The 13,189-nt window shown below is 41.8% G+C and overlaps 1 protein-coding gene across 4 annotated transcripts in view; it reads left to right on the top strand.

The window, feature by feature from the left end:
* Positions 1-8,852, top strand: part of CSPP1 (centrosome and spindle pole associated protein 1) — a 124,656-nt gene extending 115,804 nt beyond the window's left edge. For all 4 annotated transcript variants that reach the window (XM_088471485.1, XM_088471486.1, XM_088471484.1 and 1 more), the window contains 5 exons: positions 2,313-2,356; positions 2,765-2,816; positions 5,893-5,984; positions 6,808-6,961; positions 7,393-8,852. In XM_088471485.1, the coding sequence (XP_088327611.1) occupies positions 2,313-2,356; positions 2,765-2,816; positions 5,893-5,984; positions 6,808-6,961; positions 7,393-7,619 (569 nt within the window). In that variant the 3' untranslated portion in view covers positions 7,620-8,852. The remainder of the gene's footprint in view (positions 1-2,312; positions 2,357-2,764; positions 2,817-5,892; positions 5,985-6,807; positions 6,962-7,392) is intronic.
* The last annotated feature ends 4,337 nt before the right edge of the window (positions 8,853-13,189 follow it).

The raw sequence follows: 13,189 nt of genomic DNA, 5'->3' as shown, positions 1-13,189 counted from the left end.
CTGGAGCAGGTCGCTAGTGCTGATTACAATGACATGTGGCATGTCTACATTCGGTGTGCGACTATGGTTATATCTATATATTAAATGCTACATTACAGTGTCATTAGCTGTGACACTGTAACGTAGCATTTTGCATGCAGATACACCCACAGCCGCACACAGAATATAGGCATGCCGCATGTCATTTTAATCAGCATAAGCCGCTTGTGCGTCCTCTTCACATTTTTAGGGAAAAAGTTGCATGAAAAAACGCTCAGCGATTCCAGCCGCCACGACATGGCTCAACTAGAAGGGCTATTTAATGTGCAAGGAAGTTAGATGTATGTGGACACATCTGTTGGAGGCAAGACTATAATTTAGGAAACAGGACGATGATACATGGGGGAAGATGAGAGCAGCAAGGGCAAATGGTATCATAGAGGCAGTAATTACAGTACATCCATTTTAAAGACATTTAAAGCAAAGACAAAGGTAAATTACTATGGTAGAATGACGCTGGCAAGTTAGGATGGCCTGAAGGGAAAGTGGGGCCAGGGAAGATAATCTAGGTGAGAACCCGTGAGGCAATTCAGTCAGGAAGGATGGCAGGTTAGAATTTGAGAGGCAGAGCAGCAGGAGGACCAGTGGAGGTGTTTAAGTGGTACTTGGCAAATTCCTGGCCTAGATTATTCGGTTCATGCTAGGACAGTCAACGGTTGGCTGGAGGGGAGAGCAAGATTCAAGACAGCCAGGGATGTGACTAGGCTGAAGCGGTTGCCTAACTTAGTGTTGGTGGGATTATGGGAGCCGGAACAGGTATGGGCAGAACCATGAGCCTAATTGGAATGTTCAGTGATGAGCTGTATAACAGGTCCTGGGTGTCTCAAAATGATTATTGGGTCCCCAGAGTATGGAAGAGACAGTGCCCCAATGAAGAGCTCCCAGGGCATGTCTGCTCCGCTTGGGAACCTGAATACATAACATGTTATGTTACCCATAGCAACCGATTAGTTAATGTCCATCCAGTGGGTACATAAACTAACCAGCTAAATGTGATTGGTTGCATTTGTGCTTTTTATACCTCCTAGAACATTAATTTAAAGCTCAGAGTAAATCCGGTTAGCTGATTTAAAGTTGCACCTTGCAAACCGATCTCGCATTGCAGGCAGAGGAATTTAAAATATGCCACAAATGAAGCAGATGGTATTTTCCTGCATACAAAGAAACGTAAATGGCTTTTGCACACCTTGCATTATAGCAAGGTTTATGTAGGTGCAAATCTGCATCCATTAGCTGGGTTTGCTACTTACTAATACCTCTTTTCCACCAAAAACCCGGGTCCAACCTGGGTTTTCAGACATGGTTCCAACCCAGGTCAGACACCATTTACACAGCACTATCGATCTGGGTTATTCTCAGGTCAGCCCCGTTCACACTCAACCTGGCTCTGCCCTGCTAAACTTGTGCGGTCATAAAAGTGGGAGGTGACTGCTCCACAACCACCAAATAGCTCATTTTAGGCATGACCCAGGTCGGATAACCCAGGTTGCACTGTTTACACTGCACCATTACCCAGGTCCATCCTGGGTCAGACCCTTGTAGCTACCTGGGTTGGATTGCCTGGTCACTTGACCCGGGTTATTTTCCAGGGGCCCTTTTACACTGAGCTGCGATCCGTGTAGACCCAGCAATAACCCAGGTTTTTGCTCTGGTGTAAAAGGGGTATTAATGTGGCATGTTGTAGTATAGCCAGTTAGCAAAGCCAATTCAAACTTGCATGTAAGTTTGGCAGGTTTAATCTTTAATATGCATTAATGGTTATAAACACCAGACAAGGCAATTGTAATAGTCAATATAATAGTTATGCTTCAATCTAAATACTACAAAAATAATAATAGATTGGGTCAGACATGTGGAAAGAGAACCACCATAAACTCTGTATGCATTCATCTTGTAACCATAATATAGACATCAAGGGCTGTATTTACTAAACAGCGGCTTTTCAAAGCCACCGATTACCAGCATTTTAGCCCACAGAATTTAACACGGCAACATTGCTAATTGCAAAACACTTGTAGTTCTTGGTAGTACCATTTTAAATTGAGGGCAAAACCGCCCATAATTGGCTTTGAAAAGCCATTGTTTAGTAAAATAAACCAGTTTGGCAATCTATGTGGGGAGGGAGCAGGTCCTTCTACATCTTGTACTTGCATACAAACAGCCCATACACTAAGGGCAAACTGGGAAATCATTTAATTATTCACCGTGGACACAATAATTGTGTATAAATGTTTCTGGTGGACTCATTCTATTATTTATGTAATTTATTGTAGATCTAGAACCAGTCCCTACGTATAGTCTTCACCACCCTGGAAGGGTAAGTAACTACTGATAAATTATACTACATAGCCCAGTGGTCAGTAACTACTGATAAACTATACTACATAGCCCAGTGGTCCTCAGGACTCCACACAGTTCTTGTTTTCCAGGTCAATCAGCAGGTGCACAGGAGTATTCATTACTCACTGACACATTTTAAAAGAACCACAGGTGGAGCTAATTATCTCACTTGTGATTCTCTGAGGAGATGCAAAAAGATTTCCTGTTGAAGCAAGAAAAGATAACTCCTTCCTTTATATGTTGATTCTGTGAGGAGACCTGAAAAACATGCACTGATTGGGGTCCTGTGGATTGGAATCTAGCTACATAGAACCCTGTACTGAGAGAACCTAGAACTGCTGATGACTTTGTTTTTCCATTTACTCGTGTTTTCGTCTTGCCACAGCCTAAGGATCCCTTGAACACGTCTATGCTGGAGTCAGAGAGCACATTTCTAGGTAATGTAATGGCTTTGTCTGAATGTATTGGATCTAAGGATTTTAATGTATTTTTATTATGTTTATACCTCTTCATTTGTAACATTAATTCTGTTCTGTATATCTAGCCACTAATAGGAATATGAAATAACATTGTTGAGAATACTACAAATTTTGAGGAATATACCAACATTTATGACAGACACATAGGGACAATTTAGCCAATGCCTTAATAGTAGGCAAATTTCCTTGTGGTTAAGTGGGAGTGACCCATTAATACCTGGACTGTTAAGAGTATAATTGTTATTACCGAGCTTTGCTGTGGTCTCCAGCATGCGTTCTCTATCACCTTACTACACATGTCATTATTATACAGCAAGGCAATTACAGTTCCTCTCGCACTGTCAGTGGCTCATGTAGTGTTCTACACATGTCATTATTATACAGCAAAGCAATTACAGTTCCTCTCGCACTGTCAGGGGCTCATGTAGTGTTCTACACATGTCATTATTATACAGCAAGGCAATTACAGTTCCTCTCGCACTGTCAGGGGCTCATGTAGTGTTCTACACATGTCATTATTATACAGCAAGGCAATTACAGTTCCTCTCGCACTGTCAGGGGCTCATGTAGTGTTCTACACATGTCATTATTATACAGCAAGGCAATTACAGTTCCTCTCGCACTGTCAGGGGCTCATGTAGTGTACTACACATGTCATTATTATACAGCAAGGCAATTACAGTTCCTCTCGCACTGTCAGGGGCTCATGTAGTGTTCTACACATGTCATTATTATACAGCAAGGCAATTACAGTTCCTCTCGCACTGTCAGGGGCTCATGTAGTGTTCTACACATGTCATTATTATACAGCAAGGCAATTACAGTTCCTCTCGCACTGTCAGGGGCTCATGTAGTGTTCTACGCATGTTACATGAAGAGCACTAGGTGTAAAAGGTGTACAGAAAGAAGCCGCAATTCCGTGTGTAAGCTGAGACAACAGATTCCTCCATAAGTGCAACAGTAGGATATGCACCAAATTCCCAGCAGTAGATAATAGTAGTAGATGTTCTTGGCTTATTCCAGGGTAGTTTGATAGTGTTTTTAGTAAACGCTAAAGTCCCAATTTTATGCAATATAATACTGGAATAAAGTATCATATACATATGAGAGAAACACTGTTGGTAAATTCTAAATTTACCATGTAAAATAAAATTAAATACATAATAGGGGGTATTCAATTAGCTGTGGGGGTTACCCCGCGACTAGTTGCCAGCAAAAATCCCCACAGCAAATAGCCCTTTTTCTGCGTCGGAAAATCGGGATTCAGGTGCGGAAAACAACTGATTCCGCGTAAACTGCAGAATCAATGGTTTTTATCCCTGTGTGCGAATCCGATATTTTGTCCTGTGCTATTCTACTAGCGCCGGGCGTCTTTGCCGAAAATGTGTCTAAATCACAATGCGATGCGACTAGGACCAACCAGCAGACTGTGCTGATTAATATTATATGCGACGCTTGTATATCTGAGTCTCTGAATCTGTATAAGTAAGTGCTACAATGTTACGTTGTGCTTTATATACAGATTCATTAATGAGCACAGTCTGCTGGCGCATCCTAGTTGCATCGCATTGAGACTTAGGGCCATATTCAATTAGAGGCGAAAAGTCAGAAGTCGGACTTTTGGCCGTCATCACCGTTTTTCCTGGAGATAAAGGAATCGGCGAAAATGGGACCCGACGGAAAGGTATGTATCAAAGTGCTGTCACATTTAGGGAAATCAGCCTGTCACCCCCCCAAAAAGGTGGTCTGACAAGGGGGATAACTATGGGTACCCCCAAATTGGCCAGCTAATGGTATTTGGGCTTTTTAAACGGTGCTTTTATGCATATTTATAAAGGTGGTGAAGATTAGCATTTACCAACATTATTTTTTTTTTTAAACAACTAGTCCCATTAAATTTGGGTACATGAAAATGGGTGCAAGCATATTTTTAAGTCCCTAAAAAAAATTCTTCAAAAATCCACCTGCTGCAACCAACCGCATTCTAGAAAACACTTGCCGCATACATGGGGACCCCCCTGACGCTATTTCGCTAGTTTGTAGGTTTGTTCCCCAACTTTTTTTTGCCCCCAAAACGAAACCACTTTTTTTGGGGTGCCCTGTGCTATTTTTTTTATGCAGATAACTTTTAGGGGACATTCCAAGGGGTGCAGGGTACTTTTTTAAAGTCTGCACCCCAAAACCTCAATTCTGCACTTTTTTTCACCACATATTTTATGGTGAAAACTTATCCACGTTTTTTCACACCTGCGAAAAGTCTTTGAAATTGGATATGGGGTTAAGTGAAAATGGTGAAAATGACGTCATCGGTGATCAATTATCGCCGATAAAGGGCTTTTCGCTCCAAATTGAATATGGCCCTTAGATGCATTTTTGGCAAAAAAAAAAGTCTCACGGAACCTGGCACGCCGAGAGGGGCTTTTTGGTGCAAGTGCAGCAAAGATGTATAAGGACACATCTGTAAACAAGTACAAATAAAGTACACTGTGAATTTAATTAAGTACAAACATAGGATTATTCCTATTTGATTTATAAAGGGGAAGATAACCAATCTGCCACGGTCAGATGCAAATATCCATTAAGTAATGAGAATATCAATGCTGCAAATTCATATAATATAGCAGCCACACAAATTATATACAGTACAATGGGGGAGAGGTCCAGACACAATCAGCCAATCAGAAGCAGTTGCTGATTGAGGCAAAACATGCACTGATTTCCATCAGTTGTCAGTTGTTGAGCACCCGCAAGAGAACCGTCATGTGACAGGTGCGTACTGTATACGTTTGTGTCCAGGTTGGACCATTGCGAGTCTCTTACTGTACTCTGCCTACACTTCCACCACCCTCCCTGGCTCTAAGCGTAAGGAGTGGTAAGCGAGAGATGAGACTGAATCTGCGCGTGTGCAGTACGGAAACTTGAATTTTATGAGAAACAAAAGTGTACGTCCAATACTACATGGGCCCCTTAATGTCCGTCCTGGTTTCCTGGGTAAAATTTGACCACTGTACTGAAATTGATATTTCTTGTTAAGGAGAAGATGGAGAACCATATACAGCCAGCGCTGAGCCATTGCCATCAGCCAGAGAGCGCAGGAGACACAAGCACAACGCCTTGGACTTTGCTGTAAGATACTGTGATTATGATCTGTTATCTAGTAAATCATTCCTTTTACACTGAGTGCTCCATTGTGCTGGGAATGATAATATACTTGTTAGCTTTTATCGCTGTCTCCATGGGAAAGTGGCCATTTGTAGGAAATTTTTCTTAATTAATGAAGGTTAAAGCTGATAACGAAGGTTGGTGATCTGGCCCATGGTAGTGTAGGCTTCTAACACCGAGATCTAGATATCCTGCTATATGCTGTATTGGTGGGCTCAGGACATATGAAGGCTGAATCCACTTAGTGATTTGTAGCATGCGTTCACACTGACATTCACTAATGTTGTGTTGTGAAATGATTAGATTGAGACAACCACTCTGTGAATTAGAGGGACTGGGTGGGAGAAACTGCACTGGGCAGGAGGTCTGTACTGGATGCGGCACATATTACACTGGAGTGGCAACCATCCAACTAGGTGCTACGTTCTGCTGCTCCTCATATGAATCAGCAGTCAGTGGCTTAGGGAAAGGTAGGGTCCGAGAAGCTAAACAAACATTGCTGGGCCCTGTGTCTCTAAAGAGCAGGAGCGACTTCTGGGTATACGAGGAGTCCTCCGTTCTGCTTTAATGAGAGCAGAGTGAGGGCCTCAGAGGAGGGATGGAGACATGGCATTGGTGGACCTTATTGCAGCCCCACCCCTGCAGTTCCGCCATTGCCCAGAGGATGCTTCCTTTGCTATGCTAAACTTGGTGCTGCGAAAACAAATTGCCAACCTCAGTTATTTGCTGAATGGTTAACAAAGTTATCTGATGAGTGATAAATGACTAAATGTTTATGTATCCACAGAATGAGATTTCTCTCGTGCCTCCCTTACCCTTAAATCAGCTGGACCGTTTCTCGGTGAACTCTGCTTCTAGCTTCAATGTTGATGAACTGCAGACAAGGAACGAGGAGCGACTTAGGAGGCTGAATAACCTCCAGAAAAGCACAGTGAGCATAGGTAGGAAATGCACCACTGTCCTACATGATGAGCCTCAATAGCAGCTAAAAACAACAACATACATATTATGTGGAGGGAAATTATCTCTGTTTCTAATAGTGTACATTGCAGTAACATGTATACTAGGTGAGTCCAGGGCTTGGGGGGGACAGATCTTGATAAATAATTATAAGTTAACACTGTTAATCAGTCCAGGTTTTAAGGATATCCATGCTGGAATCCAGATGGTTAAATAAAATTGACTGAGGTACTAATTAAGTCACCTGTGCACAAACATGGATATCCTTAAAACATGGACTGTAATGGCGGAGTTTGGGAACCACTCCTGTAAACTATCTTTTATTTATTTTTTTTGTAACAGATCAACACATGTTCTACATCTGTCTGTTACATATTGTTTGTTTGCTAATGCGGAATTCTTGCTTTTTAAGATGACTCCGATGGCTTTGGACACGCAGAAGACATCCTGCAACAATACCCTCCAAAAGCTAATGACAGGCCTCATTCGGTGGATACGGTAGCGACAGATCCATGGATGCGCCCTGGCACATCAGAGACACTCAAAAGGTTTATGGCTGGACAGACGAGCCAGGACAGACTGACCAATGACAATGCCTTAACCTTTAACTGGCAGGGTCTGTCTACTGCGCACGGCTAATGGTCCGTATTGTCAGCGGTGATTTGAGACCTTTAACCTTGACGATCCCAAAATGATCTAGAACTCTCTCTTCTGGGAGGATGAGCAACAAAAGCACAATAGTTACATTAGGATTTCATGTCTCAGATCCAACCACTTAGCACAGACCTGACTGTGCCTTTCTCTCTCAATAAAGGAGGCTGAATGTTGATCACTAAAGCACTTTCCTTTTATTTTTGCTAATAATGAATGTAGCATAAAAAGAAACGAATATCCATTTATTTAAAATAAAAATGAAGTTGAAGCTATTTTTATGCAGTGAGTTTTAGGAGAAAAACTGTAGAAATAGACAATGAACCTTTTAGGTTTTCCAATATGTTCTGCTTTTCCTCTTTGTTCTCATGCCCCCCTGACGCTGCTATGGAGCACGCATACATTGCCTTGTGTGTAATAACTGGGTGGGAGTATGAAGCTGATCCTTACTGTCCTGTAAATACTGGTGCAGTGGGAATGGCTACGTAACTGTAACATGTAAAGTGCTCATACAGGCACAGGATCTATGTGCTTAGAACTATAGTATATCTGTTAGAGACCCAAACACAGAGGAACATGCATGTACCATGTGCTGTGTGTTTCGCCCATCTACACCTGGGTACAGTCTGCCAACCATCTTGCAAGAGCCTTTAAGTTGTACCGTTACGTACATATAGCAGCGACAGCAGCTATTCTGATTCTCACCCACCATTTACTAGGAGTGACATGACGAAAGCATTAGTTCTCATGGAGTGCCTAGGCATTTAGGCATTGCTGGGATTTGTAGTGTAACACAATCTGGAGTAACACTGGCTGCACATCTCTTCAGCAGTATTGTGTTTTGATTGCAAGTCCAGACACCACATACTTGAATTGTAGTGGGATAAAACATCGGACTGTATATTAGCTGGAAGATATCTGTATGAAATGATAGATAGATAATATATATATATATATATATTATCTAACGTTTATGACCGGACCAGGATGTGTTTACCAGACTCTAATGCAAGACCCTCTCCCACATTACTCATTGGCTAATATTAGCTTTATGTCGATAATTTATTTATTTATGTACAAACATGTTTCCCAATATGTTTACCTATGTTGTGCACTGAAGCTGTTTGTTTTTTACTGTTCTAAATTTTATGTGGACTCTAAAGGATGTTGTAATGAAGTACATTTTCTAACGTAATAAAAGTATATTTTATTATCTTGTAATAGACCACTGTCTTATTTTATAAATATCTGCATTTTGAGCAATGTTGAAAATACTAAAAATGATACAAATGTCCTGATTATCTAGTATTTCATGGTAAGTGTAGAGACAACGAGGGGTATCTATCAGAAATTCCCCTTAGTATCTAAGCTCTCATGGGCAGGGCCCCTTTTCCCTGTCTTGTGTATTCTGTCTCCATTTTCTCCATCAGTGAATCTGATGTATGTTTGCCCATATGATGGCTCGGTGAGTGCAGAATTACCTACCTCTCCTGGCCACTCACAGCCACTCGCCCTTTCACGTTACAGCGAGTAACACCCAAGTCACTCTATACTCTGTCCTTGATTTTACTGTGTGTGTGTTTTGTGCTTTTGCTATATAATTTTGGTCGGTGGCTTTACAGTTGTGTACTTTACATATGCTATATTTACATATGCTACATAGTTTTACAGTATCATGTTTACTCCTTGTAATGCACAGAGCTCACAAGTAAAGGTGATAATGATAATACTACAGTACATTTAAACAACCTGAAAACTTCTTCATGTTCCATACAGATTTTAATCTGTATTACCAGCTTGTGATGTTCCTGGGTGTTAGCACCGGGGCTTACTAGATAACCACAGATACCTTTCAGAATTGCATAGACAACAGGGAAAATACAAATGTACCTGTATTCTAGTGTAAAGTTACAATACAATATCACCCAAAAGGGTAGATGTACCAAAGAGGACAAGTGGAGAAGTTCCCCACAGCACTAATCAGTTTCTAGGTATTATTTATCAAGTGCATTCTATCTAATGATCGCAGTGGCGTAGCTAGGATTTTCGGAGCCCAGGGCAAGATGAATAACGCACTGAAAAGTCAATCTGCGCTGCAAAAATGGGCGTGGCCACTGAAAATGGGGCGTGCCAACATGACACGACATCCGTTTCTTATTACTCTGGGAACATTCCTTTCCATATGCACCTTACCTATATGGTGGTTTCTCACAATGTGGAACCTCAGAAGAAATGTATCCTCTCTGGACAGATGGCGTCTTCAGTCGGTAATCACTATTCATGTAGGTCACATCGCCCAGAAGATGCCTGTTCTTGTTAATATTCCTACACAGTCATCATCATACAATATCCCCCACCTGCGTCTCTCAGCACACCATCATCTCCCGCCTCCGTATCTCGCTACATGGGATCGTTCATCGATTCCCCCAGATCAATTGAACAAGCAGAAAGATCTGGAGAAGCGACAGACGACCCCATGGGAGCATGCAGTGGACGATATCATGCCCACACACAGAATGATATAACGCGATATTGTTCAAAACTGTCGGATCGCTCTGTGTGGGGGGGCTTAACTCATTTATACATCCTACATGGAGTACAATACCCCAAAATCTGTATCCGATATGCCTCAAACTGTCCTAAATGTGGGGTTACAGGGTGTGTGTTATGCCACTTGCCATGGGCGTATGAAGCAGTATACTGATTTTGGGCGAAAGTGTAGGAATATATTCCAGATACCTTACCTGCCCTCTTCATCCATAGATTCTAAGGTGTGTCTATGGTAGCTCAGTGGAGGACACTATGGGGTAAATGTAATAGCCTGCGAGCTGCCTGCAGCGCAAAACTTGCAATTTAGTAGCAAATTTCATTAACATTGGTGACACCAATCTGCTTATTTTCGGTGTGTAAAGTTTTTTACTAAACTGAGATAAAAGCAATCCAGGAGTTTGGAGTTGCTGAGATGTGCGGAAGCGATACATGCCTCGGTCTTGTGTCAACATGGACACGAGTCTAGAAACACACAGCTTCATATCACCATCTGTCATTAGGATGAAGGAGAATTATATGTATAGCATTATATTATAACTAGATTTATTTTTACTCATGTCAATACAAAATAAAACTTCTGTTTGGGAACAGGTGCAACAACAGGAGTCCAATACATACACAGTAAATAGCAATATTTGAACAATAGGAATCTAGAGGTCTATTTACTAAGCCTTGGATGGAGATAAAGTGAATGGAGAAGTACCAGCCAATCAGCACCTAACTGCAGTGTCACAGGCTGTGTTTGAAAAATGACAGTTAGGATCTGACTGGCTGGTACTTTATCTACGTTTACTTTCTCACCATCCAAGGCTTAGTAAATAAACTCCCTAGTCAGTGCCAAGTAGGCTGGTGCTATTTTGGGAGGACCAGGGTTCCCATGTTGTCTGAAATTTGCATATAGTATTCATTTGGATGGAAGTAATGTATTCCATCTTGGAAATGTACCATATGCAATTTACTAGATCCTGGATGGTGCTAGTTGGTATATTTCTGCACGGTCAATGTGTAGTAGATTGCTGATGGGTTTGACGGTCTATGTAATGGCGGCACACGGAAACAAATTGATGGGAGTGAGGGTAATGCAGATGCAAGTTACAGATGTTACAACCGAATTAACCAATGTCCAGAATGTGCACGTCCACCATATGTGCCAACCTGGACACAATGACTCCAACATTAGATGAAGTTGATAGGCTAGCGTTTGTGGTGGCTGCCAATGACTAGGTAGCACCTAGTGAGAACGTTTTCTGTGATCACTGATGGAATATACAGTATGGAGAGCAAATAATATTCCAGGTCTCAGGGGTCTATTTACTAAGCAGTGTTAGGAGACAGAGTGAAAAGTGATAAGATAGTGATCAGGTGCCAGCCAATCAGCTCCCAACTGTCATCTCACAGGCTGTGTTTGAAAAATGACAGTTGGGAGCTGACTGGCTGGCACCTTATCACTTTTCACTCTGTCTCCTAACACTGCTTAGTAAATAGACCCCTCAGTCACAAGGGGGTTCAGAGCGCAGCTCCCCAAGCCAGTTCCTGTGCGTATGTGGGAGTGGAGATCTAGGGCTAGTATGGTGTGGTATAATAATGATGTAGAGCCTTTGTCTTTGTTGTGGTATAAATAGTATATTTCTAGTGATGAGGCCTTAGGTTGGGGATGGGGGTTTGGGCAGACAGGAGGGAGGAATGAACAAAGTAGCAAATTATTGTGTAATTTGATGCAATTTCTATTTTTTTTTTTTAAATTGGATACAACACTAAAAACAACATTTATAAATAAGGACGAAATCGACCAATCTTGGAATCAGAGTTGGGGAAATGGGTGTATGTAGGGGATTGTATACATCCCTGTCCATTGAAGATCAAGAGTCTTCACCAAAAGATATTAATTAGATACAAACTATCAGAAGTGAGCATACTTTGTAGCTCTTTTACTAAAATATATTCCCTTAGAACAGTGTTTCCTGAACGCAATCATCAAGACTCCCCAACAGTTCAGGTTTTAGAGCTAGCCATGGTTGAGCACAGGTGGTTAAATCAAATTGACTGAGGTACTAATTAAGTCACCTGTGGTCAAGCATGGATATCCATAAAACCTGGATTGTTAGGGTGCCTTCAAGACCGAGTTTCATAACCTCTACCTTAGGATGAGTTCTGAAAGCTCCAGAGTTTATTTTGCCAGCAGTTACTTTTCTGGTGGGATCACTCTGAGGAAGCGAGACAGTGTAATTGGATAGAAACCAACAAAAGAAGAACATTGGGAGTGCCATTGGGCTTATGATAAAGTAAAATTTTATATAAACATCTTTTCTTTGCAGCAAATATACCAATAATGCTTTTAAAAAGTGTAAGTAGAACTGCTACATTCGGCGGAATACTGGCAATGGTAAATCCTTGATAAAAAGACCGCTAAATACAATTGGATGAAACGCTTTCGTTATTGTGGAAGGAAACCAGTGTGCCCGTGGATAAAGCCATTCTAAGAGCTGGTATTGTTTATCTTCAATTCCTAAAATAGGATTAGAATACTTCTAGACCAAGCTCAGCTAATGTGGCACTATTGTGGGCAGTGTGACATAAGAGAATGGAAGGGGGAGAGCTGGCCTCTGCAGTGTATAATATACATAGGGGCATATTCAATTGGGCGTGAGTGAAAAAAAAACCTCAAGTCCAATTTTGAAATACTGCGGGTATGCACACTCCCGATACCCACGGTATCCAATTTAAAATAGTGGTTGCAGGGTTTCACCTCTGAAAACCCCACGCCGCATACAAAAAAAAAAGACAAGAATTTGGCACTTACCTGCCCGGCGATCTCCGTGGCTCCCAGTGGCCTCCCCTCTGTCTTCTAACTGGAGAGGGAGCAGCAGGGAGAGGCAAAGGTTGCTGGGAGATGTAGTTCTCCCAGCACCCATTCCTGGGGGGGCCGCACACATCGGGGGTCACACACACACACACACGCTTACAAACATTAATAAACACTCACACACACTAACATACTCACACTGCTG

The sequence above is a fragment of the Taudactylus pleione genome, unplaced genomic scaffold (assembly GCF_031769625.1).
Source record: "Taudactylus pleione unplaced genomic scaffold, aTauple2 ptg000114l, whole genome shotgun sequence".
NCBI lineage: Eukaryota > Metazoa > Chordata > Amphibia > Anura > Myobatrachidae > Taudactylus > Taudactylus pleione.
Note: the sequence above shows the minus strand (reverse complement) of the source record. Positions and strands in the feature narration are given on the sequence as shown.